The sequence below is a fragment of the Pimephales promelas genome, chromosome 24 (genome assembly GCF_988280905.1).
Source record: "Pimephales promelas chromosome 24, fPimPro1.hap1.1, whole genome shotgun sequence".
In the NCBI taxonomy this organism is placed as follows: domain Eukaryota; kingdom Metazoa; phylum Chordata; class Actinopteri; order Cypriniformes; family Leuciscidae; genus Pimephales; species Pimephales promelas.
In genome coordinates, this window is record NC_142792.1 from 14,020,431 (window position 1) to 14,044,548 (window position 24,118).

Here is a 24,118-nt window from a genome sequence, read left to right on the forward strand (position 1 = left end):
GTATTTTTATTGAACAAAATGGCGTTTAATTAGATTGAAATCTGGTTAGTGTATTTATATGTATTAAGCTAACAATTGTTGGTTCCCGGAACATTCCGTGAACGTTATTTTATGCAAGTAAAATGAAACCTAAAAAGAAAGCTTCTTGAATGTTAGTATTTGTTTCCCCAAATAATAACCAACTAGAACAAAGTACAAAAATTTGGGGGAATATATTCTGTTTGCTAGTTTGTTTTTTTCAGTTTCTGGCTGCAATTTTGGCTTAATCCGGTTATGACAATTGTAAAATGTTGCGCTTTGAGTATGAGAAATGCTCATTTCAAATAGAATTTGTTATTATTATTAATTAAATAGCCTATGTTTACATGAATTCCATATTCATGTTCATGTGTAGAATATACAGTTGATTCTTGATTTTTCTCCCCAAATAGGTTACAGAATATCCTTGCAAAAGAAAAACATCTTGCTGTATCATCATGGTACATTACCATTAATAGTTTATTACCATCTCTCCACCACAGTACAGTGTAAAGGCTAAACGTTCCTTAAATATGATATGATATCTTCTCGTATACCCTACCAATGAACTCAAAACAAGGTTACAGTAACAGTGTTTCATTGACTACACGCCCAGCCAGAGCAGCTCTCTCCTCTCGTAACGAAAGACTGCCATAGGAACTGAAAGAGAGAAAACACTGATGCTGGGCCGCCCTGCTGTCGGTACAACGGCGTGCGCGCGCGCACACAAACACAGCACCGAGAGGGAGAGCGCGAGAGAGCAGCGTGTGTGTGATGACCGAGAGCGCGCGGACAGAACTGCTGCTTGTGAGTGTGATTTAACCCTCGTCTCCAGGCAACCAGCCCGTTTGGAGGACCGAATCCTCCCGTTCACCTTTGCTGCACCGGGACCGCGTTATACAGTAAATATCCGGTGCATCATTCCATCATTGAGCTCCGGTATGGACTAGCGGCTTTATTCATACAGCAGCGCACGGCGGAGCGTCTGTTTGTCGGTGACATGCTGCAGAAATACTAAAAGGAAACCTCGCCGTACAGTCCGGATTGTTTTTGTTCTCGTGGATTAAACTTGTGTCCGGGATGGGGAAGGAGCAGGAGCTGCTGGAGGCGGCGCGGACCGGGAATGTGGGGCTGGTGGAGAAGCTGTTGAGTGGGAAGAAAGGATTGCTGGGCTCGGGCTCCGGCTCCATACCTCTGCCCGGCTTACTCAGGTATGGAAACAAACCAAGTTTATTTCTGTGTGTCGTCGGCTAAAAGGGTTTTCCGCGAGCCCACCGGTTCCGTGCTGTTTATCAATACAGACAGAGAGATTGCAGTTGCTTGAGCAATGCAATGCATCACACACACCCACTCTAGGCATCCCCGACCCACTGCTCCCCTCATACACTGTGTGTGTCGGGATATATGGGAGAGTGTTTGTTGTCTGTTGAGAGACATATCTTGTTTCAACGTCTGCAACTCAGTGTTCTTTTGAGCTGCATATCTCAGATTTTGATATGTCATTCACATATTTGCCTGATTCAAATTAAAGTAGGCTAGTTTAAAAATCCATAACTTTTCCATAAACTGTGCCTATTAATGTGAAGTACAAAGAGTGCTGTTGTTTGTCATCCTAATGAACACTTGAGACTTTAATTCTGTGAAAATATCACGTGTCTCTTCTGGAGTTTCAGAAGAGATCGCTTCCAACAGAGCTTGGATTTGCCAAGATAGCAAAGTCTGCAATCAAAAAGATGAGATTATGGTATTAAAGGGGATAGATCACTCAAAAATTCTGAAAATTCTTGAATTCTGTCATTGTTTATGTTCCAAACCGGTATGACTTTCTTCTGTGGAACATTATAGATGGAAGTATAACCAAAACTGTTTTTTAACTGGTTACTAACATTCTTCAAAATGTCTTCTTTTATGTTCCAAAAAAGTCATGCAGGTTTGGAATGAAACGATGGTGGGTAAATGATGGCAACATGTTCAATTTTCTTGAACTGTCCCTTTAACCCAAGCATTTCTCAATAAATACTCCCCCCAAAAATTTGGGCTATAGGCTACTGTCCACATTCATTTCATAGCTCTGTATCAGAGGGGGGAACAGCATGGGAACATGATGAGGGGGGCCCACCACAGTACTTGCATTGGGTTGAGGAGTGGTGAAGCCCACCCATAAAAATGTTGTCCCAGGCCCCATGAACATTAGAACGACAGCCCTGCTAAGACATTTTAGGATACACTTTGAGACTAAATAGATATTTAGAGCCAAGGGTTAGTTCTCCCAAAATTGCCCTCATGTCATTCCAAACCTGACTTTATTTCTTGGTTGGAACACAAATTAAGACATTTTTAAAAATGCCCATGCAATGATAAGTCCAGTGACCAATTTTGGACCCCATTGTCTTTCATTATATGGACAAAAATCTTTTTTTTTTTTAATTATTATTTATATTTTTGTTTCAATAACAGGGAAATCATATTCATATCTCAAATAACAACAAATAAACAAAGTAGAATAAACATAGTAGAATAAAAACAGTTTTTAAATTAATCACATCTTTAAATAAACTCATAAAGCATTAACGCTATTTGTTTTATTATTATTGTGTATAATCTGATGGATGACTTCCAACACAATGGAGATTTAAACCGTTTAGAATACCAAATAATGACGTGGGTAACATTTTCAAGAGATAACTGATCATTATAAAAAATGTCTTTGAGAACAAAGGAATGGATTGTTTCTGGAGGCTAAAATTAAAATAACAGCCCAGAATTTATTGTCTTACTTATTTATAAAATGTTTTATTCATTTATTTATTTTTACTGGACAATCTTAGCTTTTTTGTGTGGTATTTGTTGCTGCTATTTAAAACTAGTTGGTTAATGGAGGTTTAATGAAGCCTCATCATAAAAGGTCACAAATTGTCAGAATCAGAACAAACTTTATGTTGTTAGTAAGGAGTCGTGATTTCTCCAGTTTAGCATTGTGTTACATGGCTTGTGTGTGTTGCATCCCTCCGTGATGTGTTTTATCAGCTGTTCATGTATGTGTTTATGGTTCTCTCTGATCCCGGGAACATGTTATCTTCGCATCTATCTTCACATCAGTATGTAAAATGACAAGTGTGGAGCAGAGAGAAGGAAACGTATGCTTGGGGAATGGCCAGGCAGAGATGGGGGGAAGGGCACCTGGGAACGACATGCCTGTTCGCGTCTGTGTGTGAGCTTGTGAGGCCGATCGAGCAGAGAAGTGTGCCACCCGGCTCAGCCATCATCCACCCCGCTGGTTAAAACAGCGAGTACAATCAATGCCGCGCATGTGCTGCCGGGACAAAAGATCCCTCTCCCTGCTAATCGGCATTTTTTTTTCCAGTGAAACGGCTGATGTGCCGTAATCTCGCTGCTCCTCTGATTTAGGGCGCAGGAGGCATATTCTGTTGTTTTGTGGTGGATCCTTGTGGTTGGATGGTGTGTCTGTGTTTTTCTCTTATTGGGTCAGGACTATTGGCTGGAGGAATGGGACAGTGTGGTACAGGGCTTCGGGTCTGGCTCTGTCCATCTGTCCACAGCGCTGGAAGTTGTGCCGCTATCTCTCTTAGAGCTCTGCGGTGTCACAGTTAGTGAAGGAGCATCGCCCGGGGAGGATTCACATGCTGGCCTTATCTGCAAACGAGGACGGATCATGACAGGTCAAAGGTCACTTGAAGAAGTTGAGAGATGTGATTATATTCAGAATGGAATAGATTTATTTTTTTTAAATTATAGAAATTCACATGACCTTATTAAAGTGAATTTGTGAATTATATATATATAATTGATATTCAATTAAAGGAGTCATTCACATTTAAAAAAACTTTTGCTGATAATTTACTCACCCCCATGTCATCCAAGATATCCATGTCATTCTTTCTTCAGTCGTAAAGAAATTAAGGTTCTGTGCAGTGTTCTCAGTTGTGTGCCGTAGTAGTAGGTCATTCAGATATTCTATCCATGCTGTCGACGTCCCTTTAAGGCAACTCAGTTTTCACAGCGGTCATCTTGGAAACACCCCAGGCTGCTCATTTAGGTTGATAATAGGCAAATAAAGCATGTTCGAATGAAACAGGCTTGTGGCTTTGACCTCTGACCACCACTGACACACACATACTCTGTTGCAAGGGTGACGGGACTCGCTGCTGTATGATCAATGTTTTGTGCCCTCATAGAGCTAATGGATTAGCCCATCAATAATGACACAGTGTGTGAATGCTGCATTAGGCAGCACTGCACTTAGAAACACATGATTTCAAATGATACTACATTCATACGCTCATTGCTTAATATGATAATGATTAAATAAAACGCATAGCAATTATTTGTCTCCGAGTCAGGAATCGGCCTTGTGAGGTTGTAGTTGTATATATATATATATTTTTTTTTCTATTTTCTGTCTAAAAAGCATTGATATATATATATATAACATCAATTACTGGCATTGATTCAGCATGATGGATATTGTGATGATGTTGGTTATGGGAAACAAGATCCACTTGGCTACCAGTTACTTTGCTGATTGCCTTGTTGTCTAATATGAGGGGTCATTGAGCATGTCGATCATGCTTTGCAGACACGCTCCTGATGTAAAAGTTCTTCCAAAAGGTAGCTTTAGCTCAACTCAAAGGCCCACAGAAGCATAGTATCCACAATAAAGGCTAGATGTCTCTATCGTCATCACCGGCAGCCATCTTGTCACAGGCAAGCTTTCTGGCGGGCTTTGTGGTTCCTGATGTAAGATGAGTGATCAGCACGAACACAAATACTCTTATCTCGGTGAAATCTTGACGGATTTGGTTTCTTACAAACGTTATTAACGTGGCTATAATTCTGGATGATTATTTATTGATACACTTATTATTCATAAGTGTGCAGTGTCGTAACTACATCTCTGACGTTTATACCAAACCAAACCGTTTGAAAATCGGTAGAAAATTTAGCAAGTTATGGTTATTTAAAAAGTACATGCACCATTAAAAGACAATGTTACGAGTGAGCGAGATGCCTGTTACAAGATGGCCGCCATGCATGTGCAAACGTCCACCTTCATTGGCCAGCAGCACAGATGAGACATCTAGCCTTTATTATGGATATCTATGCACAGAAGTGCCTTGAAATGCTAGAAATGCGAGTATAAGAAGTGGACAGAGCCATCTCATTGGAACTCAATTGAGACAAGTGAAGCCCATTTTTACCGATTTTTTAGGACTTCCGTTCCTGACGCGCAGACTCAAACCGACTCAAACAGAGCTTGATGACGTAGATGTGACGTGAGCAACCCGTCTGTCTTCTAGTGGCTGTGGCATGAGAAATCTGAATCATTCCCTTTCGAAACTCGCAGAGGCGGAGAGTGTGAATAGGAGCTGTCCATGAGCTAGGAGCAGGAGAAACTTTTGCTAGGTATTCTGATTAATTATTTTGTCATTTTGCCTCCACGTTTCCCCGATTGCCTGTGAGCTTCTCCTCCTGCCCATACGGTAATCTCTCTACTGTGCGACAAAGAGTCGCGTGGTTATGACGCAATCGTTAGCCTACTTTTACAAAAAACTGCTTCTACGGGCCATTACATAAGCTACAAGGTACTGGAGCATTTTATACATTGTCGTGTTTCTTTAGAAATAAATAATGGACAAATGGAGTCTTCAAACGCCTCAGATGTAAAGTTATTCGCTGTCAAAGTGACGCCAAAATGAATGGGAGTCAATGGAAATGCTAACTCAAGTGAAGTTCTGCTACAAGATGGCGGCACCCGGCTGGCTTCAACTTCCGGGCGATGGATTACCCCCTTGGTGTTGACGTATTTTCACTAAAACAGGAAGACAGGACGGGACATATCGAACAGCTCCACTCCTAGACAATAGCGTTCAGTTGCGCCGTTGATCTTGTTAAAGCCACAGTTTTCTCCTTCATAACATGCATCATTCTGTACAAAATTCAAATGGGTCTGATATATTTTGTGGACTGCGCCGACTCGCACATATGATACTCTCTGTGCTGTCGTGTCTCTGGACCATAGCAGATTGTAGACGTGCTGCGGAAGTTCGTGTGCAACTAATCGCGTGTCTGAATCATTCCCTGAATCGAAAATAGTAAATGTGTGAACAAGTGACTGATTTTACAGTCCTACTCACTTCACATAGAGATATTCTCAGAGATACATAATAAATATATATTGTTTTGATGATTTTTTTCTCTCAAAATAAATGCGTCATTGATTAGCATACAGATTAGCATACAGATTAGCAACTACATTAGCATACATAGACAGATATTCTGTTTTAACTTGGTCTTAAAAACGCAGGGGGGATGGGTTTAAAAAGCAATTTTTCTAAGTGTTTTACTTTACAAACTGGTCATCCAGCTAATCACAATCCTTTAATTAAGACACTGCCCCTAAATCTAGGTTACCTTACGAGTCAACCACCACGACACTTCCTTACTTGCTAATAGAATGAAGAAAGCAGTTAGCATCTGTTTTCTGTCTCGGCTGGTCAGGAGCAGTCACGGATTCGGCATGTCCCTGCGGTTTATCAAAATAAACATTCAGAACCATTATCCCTCGTCTTATCAGGCACAGAAACAGACCGCTGAGCGACACAGACTGCAGTGCCATACTGAGCCCTGCACACTTCACTGTCAGAGCCGCTTACTAAAAACATGGACCGCTACCAAACCTTCTGGTCTGCTAGTGTGGAGGAGTGCTCTCAGATAGAGAGAAAGAGGGAAGAGGACGTTTATATATCTCCATCCATTAAGAGACGAATAGACGGGGAGGAAGGGGTGGCGTATTGGGGTTAAAGGTCAGATTTGTGGGGAATGGAGTGTCGAGTAGGTTTGTCTGAGACACATTCTGTCTGCTTCTATAAGTGCTCTCTTGCGCGTGATCGTGCATAAATCCCACTGTGACGGCGAGTAAGAAAATGACCCTCTCCGTAAAAGTTTCGCTTTGCATAATGACTCAGCATGGGGACCAGTCAGTTGCAAACTAGCCTCATAGAGTCAGACTTATTGACATGGTCCATCTTGTGTCTTATTCTGGCACTGTACAGCCTTGTCATGTTAATCGGCCAGCACTGTTTTATGAGCTTTTTCTGTGATGTTTAGCGTAAATCATCACAAATTGACCTATAATACAACTTTGGTTCCCAGTGTTTTTACTGATACTAAAACTAAAACTTGAATAATTCTGCAAAAAATAAAATATAAACATTAGATGAAAAGCTTAAACTAAAAAAAACGTCAATGAGAGTTAAATGTTGCCTTGTCAACTAACTGAAGTGCTAAAATTACTATAACTGAAACTGGAATAATAATTTAAAGCTAAATAGAAATAGAAAATAATTAAAATGGCAAAAGCACAAAATAAAATGACTAAAACTTAAATTAAATAATACAAAAAATTATAACTATAAAAATAAAATTCAAAATGTTTAAAATAACACTGTAGTGGACTGTTAAATCTTTCTATTTTTAATTAGTTGTTCAGGCAGTCCCGTTCAAGTACAATTCTTCATTTGCAAGTCTTCATTTGTAAGTTGCTTTGGATAAAAACGTCTACTACTCTAAATGAATAAAATGTAAATGATATGCAAATTTCAGAAAGCTCTTGTAATTTTTGTGTGCAATTTGCATCAGATAATAAGAGGACGTGCCATCTAAAATAAAATTTCATGGAAAGAAACGTGTTTATTTGTGTCATCATTAACATGCTAGCAATGTTCTTCTGTGAATAGAGCAGATCAGGAAGATGTTTTTTCTTCTCTACCTCAATATTGCACAGGATGTAGTTTCAGTTATATTTGTCAGTAAATAAACAGAATAGTATGTGAATATAAATACTATTCACCAGTAAAACTTGAAAAATTGCTGAAGCTAGCAAACCGGCGTTCAGTTTCAGTTTAAAACAGCTTCATAACAACACTGCATGATGGGAATCAATCTCCAAAATGTTGTTTTCGGCAGCGGATGTACTGGAACAGGTGTGACATGTAACATATTATCCACTTTACACATTTCTGCAAACATTATTACTCTCTCAACACTTTTCACAGATTAAAAGAGCTTTATAACAGTATTTTATAATGAGATTTTTTAGCAGAAGACATAGTGTTACATGTTAACACATTTGTTGCAAAGATCACTCAACCCTTTTCAGGTTAAAAGAGCTTCCCCTCATGTACCCTGATCAGTTTAGCTGTTTCTCTTCGAGCTGTGGCAAGAAGTGTTAAGGCTAACTGCTCCGTGGAGGAAACCCATCTGTGCTAGCGTGGCCTTGATTAGCTTAGGCTCTGTGTAATGCTCCTGCCAGGGATTGTTCTACTCCTCGGAGCATGCTTGCCTTTTGTCTGAAAAGCTGTCATAAATCAACCTCTCAGGCCCTCATCCTTTAGCTTAGCATAGCTTATGGGCTGGTGTTTTCTGTGCTGATGAATGGCCATCACAGTTCTGTTTAGATGAGTGTCCTCCTGGCATTAGGGATCAGATAGCTTGTATTTCCCCTGGAAAGTTTGTCACATGATCAGACATGTGACCACTGGATTAGCTGGCCTCATATGGAAAATAGTACTGGACGTAACAGCCAAATATTAGACTGATTTAAAGGGTTAGTTAGAAATTCTGTCAGTATTTACTCACCCTCATGTTATTTCAACCCCATAAGACCTTCGTTCATCTTCGGAACACAAATTAAGATATTTTTAATGAAATCTGAGAGCTGGATCACTCCTCTAGTCCATAGGCCTTTTTGAGGAATTGAAACTTGCCGGCCTCGAAAGGTTATTAAAGACATCGTTAAAATAGTCCAAGTGACTACAGTGGCTCAATCTTAACTTTATCAAACGACGAGAGCACTTTTTGTGCGCAAAAAAAACAACGAAAATAACGACTTTATTTGAACTTCACATATTCACAATTTTAAGCATATTTTTAATTCTTTTTTTAACCTTTTATCTGTGTGGATTCTTTTATTGTTTATTTATTTGATTTTTTTGTTGCTATATATGGTGTTGTTGATGTTGAAACGACAACCATGAGACTTTTGTGGGCAGAATGCCCATGTCCGCTCCTGAGTGTAACCTACATACCTGGCATATCTGACATTCCCAAATCACAGGATCTCATTAACAAAACCATGTATTTATGTAAGGTTGTTTTAGTGTTTAATAAGGAGCAAGAAACTGACCTTTGACCCTCCATCTGGAGAAGTGTGAGAACACATTACACTTTACAAGACCCCACAAGATGTGTCTAATTTAGTCATTCAGTCAGGTGGCAAGACCTGTGTATAGAGAAAGTCCCTCTCCTCCTTTTTGTTTCTTGTCATTTACAAATCCCCCATTTTATCTTTCAATCCCTCTCCTCTTTCCCCTTCTTACCTCTCTCTCTTTTCATTCGGGATCTCATTGCCATTGGTTGCAGGGCTTCCACTGAAGTATCGATCAGCTTTCTCTCTCTCTCTCTCTCTCTCTCTCTCTCTCTCTCCTCCCTCCTGACTGAAGCTAAGACTCAGTTTACAGTCCCATTAGAGGCCTGGTCAGCAATGCCTGCCAAACAGAAGAGAAAGGCAATGGGTGCCAAGAGAGCTCAATTACTATATTCCTCCCTCACAGTCACACTCTATCACTCCTTTATCCTCTTTTTCTTGATATATAAACACACACATATGTTCTTGGAAGCCTTTTCTGGTAGAGTCTCGTGATGAATATATCTTGCATAAAGTATGATATATACTTGGATAATTAAGTAAATTAAAATTAATTTTATTGTTTTGTTTTTTTGTAAACGCCTTAACAAACACATTCAGTTCCTGTTTATTTTATCATTTGTAATATATATATATTTTATGAAACATTTTGTTTTATTCAAATCAACAATTTCAATTCAGTAAAAAAAAAATGATTACAATTAAAATTGTATTTAACAATTAAAATATGTACAGTGTACAAGTCTATTATTCATTTATTAACTACTTATTCATCCTAAATATAATGTTCTATTGGAATGAAATAACACCCATACAGTATATCTCTTAACAGATTTTGTGAGATTTCAAACTTGTTGTTTATGAAGTGATTTGGAAAGTCTGACAGAAGAATGTTTCAGTCCTTGAGTAAAATTCACTTAAGCTGAGTTAACACCCGCTTACCCAATTAGCATTGAGTTGGACATTAGCAGCTGGTCATGCTCTCGGGATATGTGTGTCCTGAAGGTTGCAGAGTCATGTTTAAACGGATGTATGCATCTCTGCTTCAGAGCTTGTCCTGTGTACATTACGCAGCCTTGATCGTTGTCCAGTGTTTGTGCACAGCCAAAGGATGTCCTAGTGATAGTGATGATGATGTGTTGTGTGTGTAAAATGACAGTCCAGGGTTGCCGCAATATCCCATGATGCTATTTCCTTCCAGATGAGCTGGTCCAGCACAGTCACACGTGCTGATAATGATTGCTCAATATAGAAATCACAGGATGGTGGGATAGTTCTCACAGACAGATGTATTTACATGTCTGGAAATGTTTATTTTAAAAAATCTTATAAATTCCTACTCCCAGTACCACAAAATTCTGCCTACGGGAAAGACAGATGTCTAACTCTCTCAGATCATCTGTGTGATGGGAAATGTTGTTATTGCGTCAGAAGTAGTAGTGACTAGAATAGCACAGGACATTTCTTGGTATACATATTTTAGCAGACCAGTGATACACTGACTTATTAACTGAATCCTCAACTGTATTTCCTCATGCCATACAGCGCACACACACACACATCTGCAACATGTTCAACATAAACCAGCATCTGAGAAAGACGCTGAGAAGAAATGTGTAATAAAATGAGCTGTGTTTGAATTCTGATCTGAGTATTAGTGTTAGTGACATTTAGCTTTTGAACCTTTAAACTCACAAAGATCTCTGTAAACACAGTGAAAGTGACTTTTTTGTCTGTGAAACGATTGTGGGAAAAAAACGGGAAAAAGTTGGAACGATAAAGTTACAATTTTTATTTTATTGTATTTAACTCATTTTAAAAAATAAATCTCTTCATAAACCAGTGAAAATATATAGACATATATAGGAAATATTTTAATATATTAAGATGATATCAGCTTCTTAATTATTTATATATATATAATAAAATGAGCATATATATATATATATATATATATATATATATATATATATATATAATAAAATGAGCATATATATATATATATATATATACAGTATATATATATATATATATATATATATATATATATATATTATATACAGAGACCAGTCAAAATATGGTACAAAGGTACAAAAAAGTCTGGTACCTTTGTACCATTTTGACTTGTCTCCTTATTAATGTATATTTTTTTAAGAATTAGCTTTGAGCCTATGATTCTGTGTCCAATAACTCAACTCAAGAGTCATTTCCCGGTTAGATTTCTGCCCCTTTTCTGTATCTGTATATCTTGTCTGTGCATTTGTTTTTGAGTCCGTATCTGGAGACTGGCATTTACTGCAAGGTCATAGCTGGAGCTTGTGTTATTTGTCAGTGATTACCAATAAGGGAACAGAGACTCATGGGAAAATCTGAATGTTGTGTGAGTGCTCAGACCTGCTAGTGAGTTATATATGACTGTGTCTTCTCCTCTGTTTTTACACTGCCTTGACTGGGTTGCAGAAATGTTTATGGGTTGTAGTATTGATGGGAGTGTGTGGTTGGCCAGTGCAGTGTGGTTATGGCTATTTGCTGTAATCTCAGATAATCAAAATTATTTACTCTTGTAATGAGCAGGATCACTGACACTGACCTGTGAGTACTGAATATGGACATATAAACTATATGACCTGCATGCACATATCAAAGACACGCATACATTCACGTTAGTGCACCTTTTTTGTCCATTAGTGTGTGTTGTTATCCTTCATGAGGTTCATATAGAGCAGAGAAGACTAATCTCCCACACCATTTGAAACAAATAAGCCATTCTTAACCAGTCACACACAATCTGAATCTCAAACTTTCTCTGGCTGTATTTAAAATGGAGATAAAGCCTATCTACGCTGTATACTGCATATAAAAAAGTATATGAAACAGAATGCAGTTTGCAACAATGCGTTTCAAACAGCAGTAGTCCTATGCTACACGTTCATCGTTGTAATGTAGTATCTGCAAACTCATAAATGCTTTTTTAAGAGCTTCGTTTTGACAAGTGGCCAGATAAACTTGCTCTGTGCAATTGGAAAGGGAGATTTTTTTGATCACTTTCTTGTATGTAATTTAATCACAGTTTAAATACGATTATTTTCATCCTACTAAGAGAAATGACGTGAAGTTGATCTTTTAGTCACTGGCTCGATTTACTTGATGCATAAACAGTATTGAACGATCAAACTTATTAGGCTATACTTTACTGATCACAGATCTGGCATTAGAATAAACATGGTTACTTACATGTTTGTGGTGTTTGCTGGCAGATCCATATCGTAAAAGTCTGTTTGCAAAGCCTGCGTCGAAATTGACCAAATAACCACAGTGAAATGCACCGAATACAAACAAATAACAGTGGGCGGGGCCAAAGACGTGGTGATGTAGACGTAGGCGTTGATATTCTTCTGCAAAGGCGGTCTACAACTGCCCTGTGACGTCTCCACTTCTCAGATCCTCTCATTTTCTGGCCTTGGCAGTTTTTGGAATAACTTTGGAAAAACTTACAGGGCATTTTTATAATCATCTCTTAACTGTCAAAAGATTCTCAGTTCATGACCCCTTTCGTGACTTTTTGTTAAAATAAAACCAATGTGCATGGCAACACAGGTTTTGAACCTGACTCAAGTCTCTCGTAAGATTAGTCATAACATTCAATAACATTTGCACAACGATAAATCAAGCCTCAACTGATATGCCGGGTGGTGTGTTACAGTACGTAACCTAGAAAATTAAACACTGAACGTTCCACAAACGAGACTCAAAAAATGGCCTGCAATCTTTTTGAACTCCCAGGGGAGAAATTCTTATGTATTTTGACACACCTATGTCATAGTGTTAAAAGGGTGTTGCTGAGTTCAAACCTTACACAGTCTGATCACATAGTGAGTCAAGAAAGAGATGTTAAAAGTCACGGTTCATTTTGCTGGTCTGGTTGATTCGTCACACTGTAAATGGAAGGTCATATTGAAGGCGTAGTATATTTTGGCAAATGTAGTAGCAGGTCATATAGGTATTCTATGCATACAAAATCTGCAAACTGTGCACAGTACTATAAATACTATATTTAATAATGCTAAAACAGTACAATTAGTGTGGTAGTATGCAATTCTGAAACTCTCTCTCTCTCTCTCTCTCTCTCTCTCTCTCTCTCTCTCTCTCTCATGGGGTTAACAGCAATGTTGTGCCAGCCCGGTCTCATCCCAAGGCGTTAACACAGTCTCATCCCAAGAAGTCATATAACTGACGTCTTGGGACGTCTTTTGACCATACGTCAACATCCGCCTTTTTAGGGTACCCTTAAACGTCGGTTACATGATGATCCTGGGCCGTCATACAACTGACGTTTTACCTTTAACGTCGGTTAGGTGACGGGGTAGGTTTAGGTCTGGTGTAGGGTTAGGATCCGATAACGTCATCTAACTGACGTTTAAGGGTACCCTAAAAAGGCGGATGTTGACGTATGGTCACAAGACGTCCCAAGACATCAGTTATATGGTCATATAGACCCCTTATCAGTTGGTAAACACAGTGACGTTTTTTTGTGGGCGGAGCTTCGGTGGAGGCAGAACGATCCCTCTGGCCGCATCACTAAAGGCCAATTTATACTTCTGCGTAGGGTGCGCGCAGTAGGTACGGCGTAGCATACGCACAGACGCGTCCCATACCGCGTACCCTTCGCCGTCGCCTGACGCGCACCTCCTCAAAAATGTAACTACACGTCGCGACAACGCGGACCGCAAGATCGGTGATTGGTCGGCTTGGTAGCATCGCATTTCCTCCTACGCATTTCCGCACGTACCTTCTCACGCATTTCCACCACTGTCTATGATTTCCACACGTTTCATCTCCTCCGAAGTCTTCTCTCATTTCTGCCTTTCAGTTTTAGTAATTTCACTAAAGTGAACTGTTTTTCCACCTTAATAAGCTCCAATTCCAACATGATCAGCTCTCTTTCACTCGTAGTAACCTAGCCGCGAGGAATCTAAACACAGTGGAACATTAAAACTCTCCGCCGCCAACTAGCGTTTCGGAGCAGTACTGCAGAGCAACCAAGACCTGAACGCAGAAGTATAAATGCTCACAACGGCGTCGCCTACGTGCGTAGCCAACGCCGTACACTACGGCGTACCCTCGACGCAGAAGTATAAATTGGCCTTAACGCTAGTTAGCAAGGATTGTTAGCTTGTCTTTTAACAATGACTGGAGAAAATCCGATTTTATCTTAATGTGTAAGGTTACTCAGTGTCCAGGACCGCGATTGTTATTTCCAAAAGTTATTTTTAATGGACGGAACCGGATCGGCCGACCGGTAGCCGACTACACGCTCGCTCACTCAATGCATGGGCGATCTGACAGGATTAACGTTACGTTACCTCGGTTGAGTGGCCTGACTTCTACACCTACCTTATGGAGACATCGATCGTAAAGACAAACTGAGGGTATATAAATCTTTAGATGCCTATATGATCCTGTACAAGACTTGTGTGACCCGCAGTTCTGCCGAGCCAGCGCCGAGACGAAGAGAATGTAAAGAGTGACATTACAGTGCGATTTTAATGATGTGAATATATTCTAGAAATAAAAATTCCAGATACAACGTATTCACTTTTCATCAATTCTTGCACCAAACAACACAACAAGATGACATTTAATAATAGTAACAATAATTTAAGCTCCTTATTATGTAGCCGAATCTGTGCTGGTTTGTATTGGCCGCCTCCAGTTTTCACTTTGTTTTGTTTCCAGCAAGCGCCGTGACGTATCTGTGACGTCAGCGCAAAAGGGGTCTATAGGTGACGCTTTTGAAACTGCGTCTACATCTGACGCACATGGCACCCTTTAGCGTCAATATGAAACGCAGATATATAGGGGCCAGAAGGCGCCTCCTAGTGGTCTAACCCTAACACTACCCCATACCTAAACCTACCTATAACCGAAGCATGTTATATTGACGCGAAAGCAATTTCAAAAGCGTCACCTATATGACGCCCTGGGATGAGAATGCGTTGGTTGTGCACTTTCACTGGCTTGTTTGTAGCTTTGTGTATGTTGTGTCTGTCTGTGTTCATGTGTGTGTTCAGATTCTCTTTCTCCTATAGTTGCTTGTAAGGAACACTCAAAGTAATTATCATAACCAACGACGACGACCACAAATCACATTATTGATTTCTCATGTTTTAGCATGAATCATTCGCCTTATCGATTGTACAATGTCATGTATTTATGTTGGTGTGCATGAAGTTATCTGTGACCCAGTCTCAGTCTCAGGCAGACAGTGTCAGGCCCACAGACCATCAGTATTATTTATTTATTTATTTATTTATTTATTTTTTTTTAAAGAAAATTATTACATTAAGTAAAAAATAAATGTTTGCCAGGTTATTGAAAGCAACCTGTTGTCAACTAGTTGGTGATCTCTTGTTGTCCAGAATAAGCTGCAGTGAGGACCGGCCTTTTTTTAGTCTGGTATGTGAGACTATCTGTGACTTTAAAAAACAATCGGTTGACTTTCTCGTGTTTTATTCAGATGTGAGTAGCAGAAGAGAAATGACTCTTTTTAAACATTGTGAAATATTTATGACCCTCAGAGCACAATGAAAAATGAAGACTATTTCATTTTTCAGTGCTCTTTTTTTTTCTCAGCCCCATTAATTTTAAGCACACATCGAAGGGCAATTTCATAGAGGTTTAGTGGCATATTGAACAAGATAAAGTACATGACAGAGTTATAGAGAAAGAAAGTTTGTACAAACCTCTGTGTGTTCATCTGTTTTCATCACACAAAGATCACCACTGAGAGAATGAGAGATAACACAGGGATAGAATGAAAGAGAAGAAAAAAACTCACTCTGTCAAATCTGTCTAGTGTCTAGATAAAACTAACTACAGAATAAGTCTATCAGTGGATCTCAGATGGCTTGAGAATTTACATTGAATATCAAGTGGTGACTACAAAACAGTATCATATTTGTTTAAAAAAAAGTACAAAAGGAAACACAAAAACCCTTAAACATTTAAATGTATTAGGGATGCACAATATATAAATACTTTATTGTTATCAGATGATACTAGATATTTATAGTTTAATTTATCAGTTAACCTTGGATATTATCAATATTGGGTATCATACTTTCTTTTTTTAATTTACATTTAGAGAGCCTATGACATCATGTAATTCTCACTTACAATAAAACACTAATAATTTAATCTTTAGCAAATCTCAAAATGAATATTTGCTTTTCATATTGTGTATTATATATTGCTGTGATGTTTCATTTTAATTGTATCATTTAAAATGATTAATTTCCATTTTTAGAGTTTTATTTTTAAATTATTACAGAAGTTTAATATCGTTCATTTATTGGTTATCAGGCATAACATGGAAATAAATATTGGCTTATTGTCAGAATTTGAATAGTGATGCATCCCACTTATTAGATCAGTGGTGCCTCACTGAAATCTATTATATTTTTAATGTTTATATTATTTATTTATATATAATATTCATATTTTTAATGCAGTATTAATTTTATACTATCACGTTGAACCGAAATAGGTCCAGTAATATGCTCTATACGTGCAAGATTATGTGGTTAGTTGCATTTTATTGTGCAATTAGCTGTGTTATCTTTCCCTGTAGTCCTAATAGACCTTCAGGCCATTTTTTGGGGTCATGACCCGCCAATGGAGAGGACTAGCTGTGTTTTTGTCTTTGTGTGCGGTTGAGAGGAAGACAACCTTTGCTGACTCAGCGGGCCAGAGCTGTGATCCCTGAAATAGGGCACAGCTGGAAGTGTAGGGCGTGCGTGTCTTTTGTAAAAGAGAGGTGGATGCTCTAAAAGAGTATTCCCAGACAGGATTCTGGATGATTTAGCTGGGAGCTCCTCTGTCAGACTGAAGCTCAGATACACACACTTCGCATAGAGAGAGAGCCCTCTGGGTAAAACCCAGACTGCTTCTGTCTGAGAGAAATCACTGCTGTTGAAATCATATTTTGGCATGGAATGAACAAAGACAATTGTGATATACTTTTCAAATTTTTAACTCATTATTTTTTCATTTGTACTTTTCCATCTCTCTGTCAGTATAGCTGTGTTTGCCATCCAGCCCTGTACACAGTTCTGCACCCACACACATTCATTTACAGAGTGTGTCATTGACTACATGTATTTCATGCAGACATATTCTGCACTGTTGAATTGAACTATTGCGCTGTATTGAACTCTTGTGGTAGATGCTGTTAACAGCTTATAGAGCCTGTTTTTGTTGCCAAACACACACACACACACACACTCAAGAAAAATGGAAATGATTGATCTTGGTCTTGCAGTGGTAAGCCAATAGATGTAGTTCATATTATTAAATGGGGCATATTATATACTTTTGTACTGTATATATATATTTCCATGTGGGAAACCAAATAAAATTCCCAATTTAAATTTCACAGGATGTGCCAAATACAGGGAATGCATTGACGTCACTTTCTCGCCGGAACAACCCCCTCAGCCTGACTGAGTGGCAAAAGGTCTGCTGCGTGACTGGATTTAACAGGGGAAACTGCGAAAATGCGACTAAAACAAACAATTTTATCAATTTAAACTAAATGTTGGACTTAGTATAGTGTTCCTTACAACTTACTAAAGATCCAGTGATCCATGGATATTGACATGCAGCCAGGAATTGTGTTGCCTGACATTTATGTTTGCCTGATTTTGACACCGGGGAAATAAAAGCAATATAGACCTAAACATAAAGCAAATTTGCCTGTGAACGCTTTATATAAATACAATAGGTGGGGTCTAAATCCAGGTGTTCACTTATATCAGTGTTATATATAGCCTATAAATATCATCATATCGTCCAGCCTTAAAACTTTATAGTTTGGTCAGTGTTTATTAAAAACATCCAATAATGCAGAATATGCAATTATAAATGTATGTAATTGATGATTTGTTAATATATATATATATATATATATATATAACAATACAAAATATATGGGTATGGTTTTACACCTAAATTCAGCATATAGACACAAAATGATAACTGCAAAACCACCTTTCGCTGACTGGAGTCCAATTATTGTCCAGTCCTTTCTATAGCAGTCTGTAAAAAATGTACCTCCGATTTTTTGTCAAATCTAGTTGTACAGTCAATCGCAAAGCTCTCTCCCACTTTATATGTGTTGTGTTTGTTTTTCGCGGCATTCACGCTGAAAACAAATACAGCCGCTCAGTCTTTTTGCCACTCACTGTGTGTAACTGCAGGCACTCCGGCCGCCGGTGACGTCACGCACATACCCTATATAGACCAAAAGAAAGCTGACTATGCAAATGACCTCTGTTATGATTGGCTAATGACAAATAATGTTATTTCTACAGCCATGAATGGCCCGCTTTACCTTTAGCTTGTGAGCCTTATGTATTGTCTACACTACATTGTCTTTTATGGCCCCTATAAAGGGCCTGAAATAAAGTGTTAAGTGTTGACAAGCACTCACACGCATGTACACACAAATACATGAATTCACAAATTCACTTACTGTCATGATTTAAAATTCTAGAGATTTACACTCTGCCTAAATTGGGGGATGGGTTGAGATAGAGAGTGAGAGCAAGAGAGAGAGAGAGAGAGAGAGAGAGAGAGAGAGAGAGAGAGAGAGAGAGGGGAAACCAATTATATGCCCAATAACAGAGTGGTATGGATTTTCCTCTGGGCTCGTAGCCAATCCCTCTATCTTTCCTGCTTTCTGTCTCTCTCTTCACCCTCTTTGTCTCTTCCTCCCTCTCTCTTCTTCTCTTTCTCTATCTGTCTGATGTATGTTTGATTAAGGGAGGTGAATGAGCTTTTGAAATATGTGGCTGTTAGTATATGTGATGCGAACGATCAGGGACGTTTCATCAATACTTCTAATGTGCCTCAAAAACTCATTCACAAGTATAAAGAGGCTGCTACAGAGTGAAGAAACAAGCTAGAATACCCTCAATAAATCAATTGAGCCATTGTTCCTCGGGAAAGCTAGAAAGCATTTGCCATCATTTTCCCCGTTAGTGTTAGGAAAGCAGGATAACGTGTACGCAAGTTTGCAATCCATTATATTTTACTACATTCTTACATTGCCGCTAACAAACCACTGAACTCAAGGAGTTTCCTTCAATGTTGAACTGTTGCTCTGCCATTTTCTTCTTTACACTCGTCGTAAAGTAAAAAAAAAGTTGTGAAATGCTCACTATCATATGATAAATATGCTGCATATAGATGCATAAAGCTGAGAATGCAGTTTGTATTTGTGTTGCATTATGAATTTTAAAAATATAACTTGTGGAAAAGTACATACTGACACATATATCATGAACTCAGACTATCAAGGGCCCCAAACTGTGACACCCTGCCTCTACTAGAGCAATACATTGGGCCCTGTTTGTTTTCTATATACTGGCCAACATGTAACGGAGGGCCTCATCCATACACAGGTGTCCCTAAACTTACATTTGTTCTATTATGATTATTACAATTGATTACATATGGCTATAGAAGGCCCCATACTCTATACTCTGTGGAGATCATTACTTTACTTACTGTTTCTTTATTTTTACTTTATTTATTTTTTGGAACAGTTTTCATTTTTCGATTTTCAATGCTGAATTTTCCGCATCATAACTGATCCTTCAGAAATCATTCTAATATGCTGATTTGCTGTTCAAAAAAACATTTCTTGTTATTATCAATGTTAAAAACAGTTGTGCTGCTTAATATGATTTTAATATGTTGTGACTCAGTGATTCAGTTTTTTTTTTCCATGGAATCTTTCAAAAGAACAGCATTTATTTGAAAATAGTATTTTTTGTAAGATTATTAGCTACACTGTGGGATTTACATGGTGCGTTCTATTATAGCCAACGAACCGACTCGGACCCCGGATTTGACGTCACGTCCACACTTCAAGTTCTATTATGTTTTGCGTGTCCGAGTCGGAGAAAGCCGTTGTAATGGTAGAACTGGCCGAGTACCAGGCACTTACATAAAAAAAATATATATATATATTTTATGACTACACCTTATCAAAACGCACCCATTTCAACTTTAAAATGTTCACTTTATTTAATGTTTTTCATGTTAATCTTCTGTTAGCAACGCTAGCAACCTTAGTATAGTAATATGAGTGATTATAATCGTCATTTAAAATACCAAAGCGTTTCAAAAACAACGAAAACAATTAATTCTTACAAGGGCGCAGCCATCTTGTATTCCGAAACGAAATTCTTGCTCGGTGTCCTCACGGTTGTCTGACGTCCGAGAGGAGAAATCAGAGAAAAGGGGGCGTGTTGCTAGGCAACGTCTGTCGTCCGATTCGAATCTCCGAGACGGATGAATAATACGCATCTAGCGGTGAAAAGGTATTTGACCATCCAGTGAATATTAGTTTCTGTTCCCCTCAATTCCGATTTTGTTTTAACTCCTACAGTGGCCAATGTAGTCCAAGATTAACATGGCTTCCAGTTCGACCTCGTCCATAAGTGTTAACTCAAACGTACACGCGAAAGGCGAAGCTTGAATTAACGGGTGTGTCCCTCTTTGGCTAATGTACTTTCAAGATGGAGGGGCAACATGGCGAACCCCTTGCCCGTATGTATTTTCAATAGCATATTATACACTCACGAGAACACTTTATTACTTGAACGAAGTAAATATACATTAATGAGCACATATATTTTTGAAAGAACTAAGTGTTTTTAGCTAAGAATAAACTAAAATAGTTACACAGTGTAGCTTTAAATTGTCAATTTTTAACACTTTTTATTGCATACATGCTGAAGAAAAAATAGAAATTTCTTTTAAAAAAAACAAATAAAACATCCTTATTAACCCAAACATTTGCATGTGTGTGACGAGAGTCTGAAAAGCAGGTTTTGAGAAAGCGAGAGCAGAGCAGAGGACACGGTGATGATTAAGACCCTGTTTTCATTTTCATAAGAGCACCTGTCTGTTCATCCAGTCTTTAATTAAACCCACTGACCCTTTTAGCTGTCACTCACCTGGCACTGCATAATGGACACACAACTCAGCCATTGTGTGCTCTAGTCATTAAAATGATGAGTCATTGTTAAATTCAGAGCGAAACGCGTGCGAGTGTCACTTGAGTGTCGTTTCTGTTGCAGCGTTTGAGTGTGTGTTTTCCCGCAGGGCTGACGCAGTAAAAGGCCCCTTAAAGCAGAGCTGCAAATGGCTCTGTGAAACACCCACTTAACCTCATGATACCATCATATTGCATCGATACTAAAACTACAGTACACTACCCTCAGACCCTCTGTGTGTGTGTGTGTGTTAATTTATGTGGATTGCTGTTTGTTCCTCCTAAATTCTGTTCCCCATTTCTTTTAGTCGAGGGCCGGTTGTGATCGTTCAGCGTAAATACACACTCCATTTGTCGGTTGTTTGAACACTCAAGTTGGGGCCATGTTGGGCCACTCGAACAAATATTTGACCACAAGGTGTAATCTGTCTTCTTTTGTTTGAATGGTTTGGACCTCAAAAGTTCTTTGTAATGTTGTTTGGGAACTTATGAACAACCAAACACGACTCTTATATCATAATGATCCTCCTCCGAAGCCGGTCTACAACTTTGAGGGTGTGCAAAAAAAAAAAGGAGGGACAGAAAGAATGAGTATGTTCCTTTAGTGTAGATTTGTTTTGGATTGAAGGGTGGGAACGGATGGATTTAAGGGATGGAACTCCCTCTAGGTGGAGATTTTACTCATAAGATGACTGTAAGCATGTTTAGTAAAAAAAAAAAAGAAAAAAGTTTGACCTCTCATGTGGTAAAATGCAGTTGATATTGTTGAGTTTCAGTAATTGTGTGTGTGTGTGTGCACTCCTTCTGGACTGCCTGGAAAGGTTGCAAATAGCATGGGAAACTTTTTTTATTAAGAGACCCTGAAATGCAAGTCGTCTAAAAACCCATCCCCCATGCAACACATTCACACTAATCTGTGAGTTTATTCAGCTGAGGTTTGAGTTCATTTAGTATCTGTGCATTTGAGTTTGACTATGTGAGTGTAGCGTCCTTCACCCTGCTCCTCGCACTTATTCACAGTCATATAATGCTGTTCCTTCACAGTGCGCACAATTAATTGCATTCTGGGGATGTTCTGCATCTGTACACATTGTCTTTTTTTCTTCTTTCTCTGTTGGATTCAAGAATTTGGGCACTTAAGCCACACTTAAATGTTGCATAACGAAATTTTAAATTAAGTAGCATCGAGCAACTGATGCAACAGTCATTTTATAGCTATTACTTTAACCAATTGAATGAATGAAATCCTCCTAGCAAAGTATCATATGTTCATTTGTCTACAGTCTCCATGTTTACAAAATAAAGCAGTAAACCTTTGTCTTATTTTATACACTGTAAAAGTGAATATGCTTTATCTAATCAAACAAATTGTGGCAACAGATTACAAGCAATGTTATTAATTCAATTTAACGAATTAGAATTGAGTAATAATTAATCAAATTAATTCCTTAAAATTAATAAAACTTACAACAACAACCAAAAAAAAAAACATACTTTACTCATTTTAAATGGTTAACTTTTAAGGAATAATTTGATTAATTATTACTCAATTCTAATTTGTTTAATCTAATTAATAATATTGCATGTTGCCACAATTCTATTGATTAGATAAAGCATATTCATTTTTACAGTGATTATAACTTTTATTTGGCTCTTTTTTATTTTATTTTATTTTAAAAAATAAAATACATGTTTATTTTTATTTAACAAATATTTTATTTATTTTATAAAATTTTTTTTTTTTTAGAAAATATTTTATTTTATTTTAACATACCTTGCGTGTCAATATGAAAATCTTATATAAAATACTTTTTCAGGCCATTTTAGATTTCCCACATTTCCACCAAATTATCCTGTGTTACTCAATTACTGATCATGGGAAACGACTGGCTAAATTAGCAACTATTTTGGTCTTTCTACCACTTTTATTGTGGGCAAACTGCTAGGCCACAGCTACGACATGAGCAAGAAGTCCTACGACACAAAGTTTTCCAAAACAAATAATAATACTCATTGGTTGACTGTAAAGAATGATGTCAACATGAATGCTGCTTGTATTCTCATAATAGAGGACCAACAAATTTGAGCATTTCACTGGACATATAGAGGATTTGAATCACAAGAATAATACCCACAGACAGTGTGTGTTCATCTGCCATATGTTTGTATGTGTTTGCTTGCAAAAATATGACATGAGGTGTGTGTGTCTATAACATCTTTACTATAACTCAAAGCTCCATAGTAGTAGTAGCCCTTTATGGTAGTAGTAGTAGTAGTAACAATACATCACATGATATAAAGCCCAATTTAAATCTAAAAATTTGTGATATTAGTGGAGGAAGAACTGTTTTCACAGACAAAAATGATATATTTTAAATGTGTACATCTTGAACGTTCTCTAGCATGTAGATGACTTCAAGACATTGAATGTGATGTATCCCAGACCAATGACACTCACCTGTGACCACAAACAAGACGATAGCATGCCGTGAACCCCACAGATCCCAGATCAGAACATATAGGAGCAGTAGATGAGAGGAAAAATGGGATTTTTCTGTCATGATAGAATAAGGCTGTGCATGGCGAATCCATCAAAGTGCTGACAGTGACGAGGAAAGAACGATTACACGGGTAGCTGCATGTTTGTGATTCTAATATAACACTAGACTAGGTGTGACAGTCCATTCCTCAGTAGGACAGATTCATTTCCAAGCAGCCCAAAGAATTGGCCTGTTTTATCACTCGCCTGCAGGCAAAAATCTTCTTTAAAAAGCATGCGCGATATCAGGTGTCGTTCATGTGCACGTGCG

General features: G+C 38.2%; 1 protein-coding gene across 7 annotated transcripts in view; it reads left to right on the plus strand.

The window, feature by feature from the left end:
• Positions 1-752: 752 nt before the first annotated feature.
• Positions 753-24,118, plus strand: part of anks1b (ankyrin repeat and sterile alpha motif domain containing 1B) — a 173,603-nt gene continuing 150,237 nt past the window's right edge. For 4 of the 7 annotated variants that reach the window (XM_039668353.2, XM_039668354.2, XM_039668355.2 and 1 more), the window contains exon 1: positions 754-1,229. In XM_039668353.2, coding sequence (XP_039524287.2) covers positions 1,099-1,229 — 131 coding nt within the window. In that variant the 5' untranslated portion in view covers positions 754-1,098. Of the gene's footprint in view, positions 1,230-24,118 lie in introns of all 7 variants that reach the window. The other 3 variants (XM_039668356.2, XM_039668359.2, XM_089126724.1) reach the window with 2 other exon arrangements.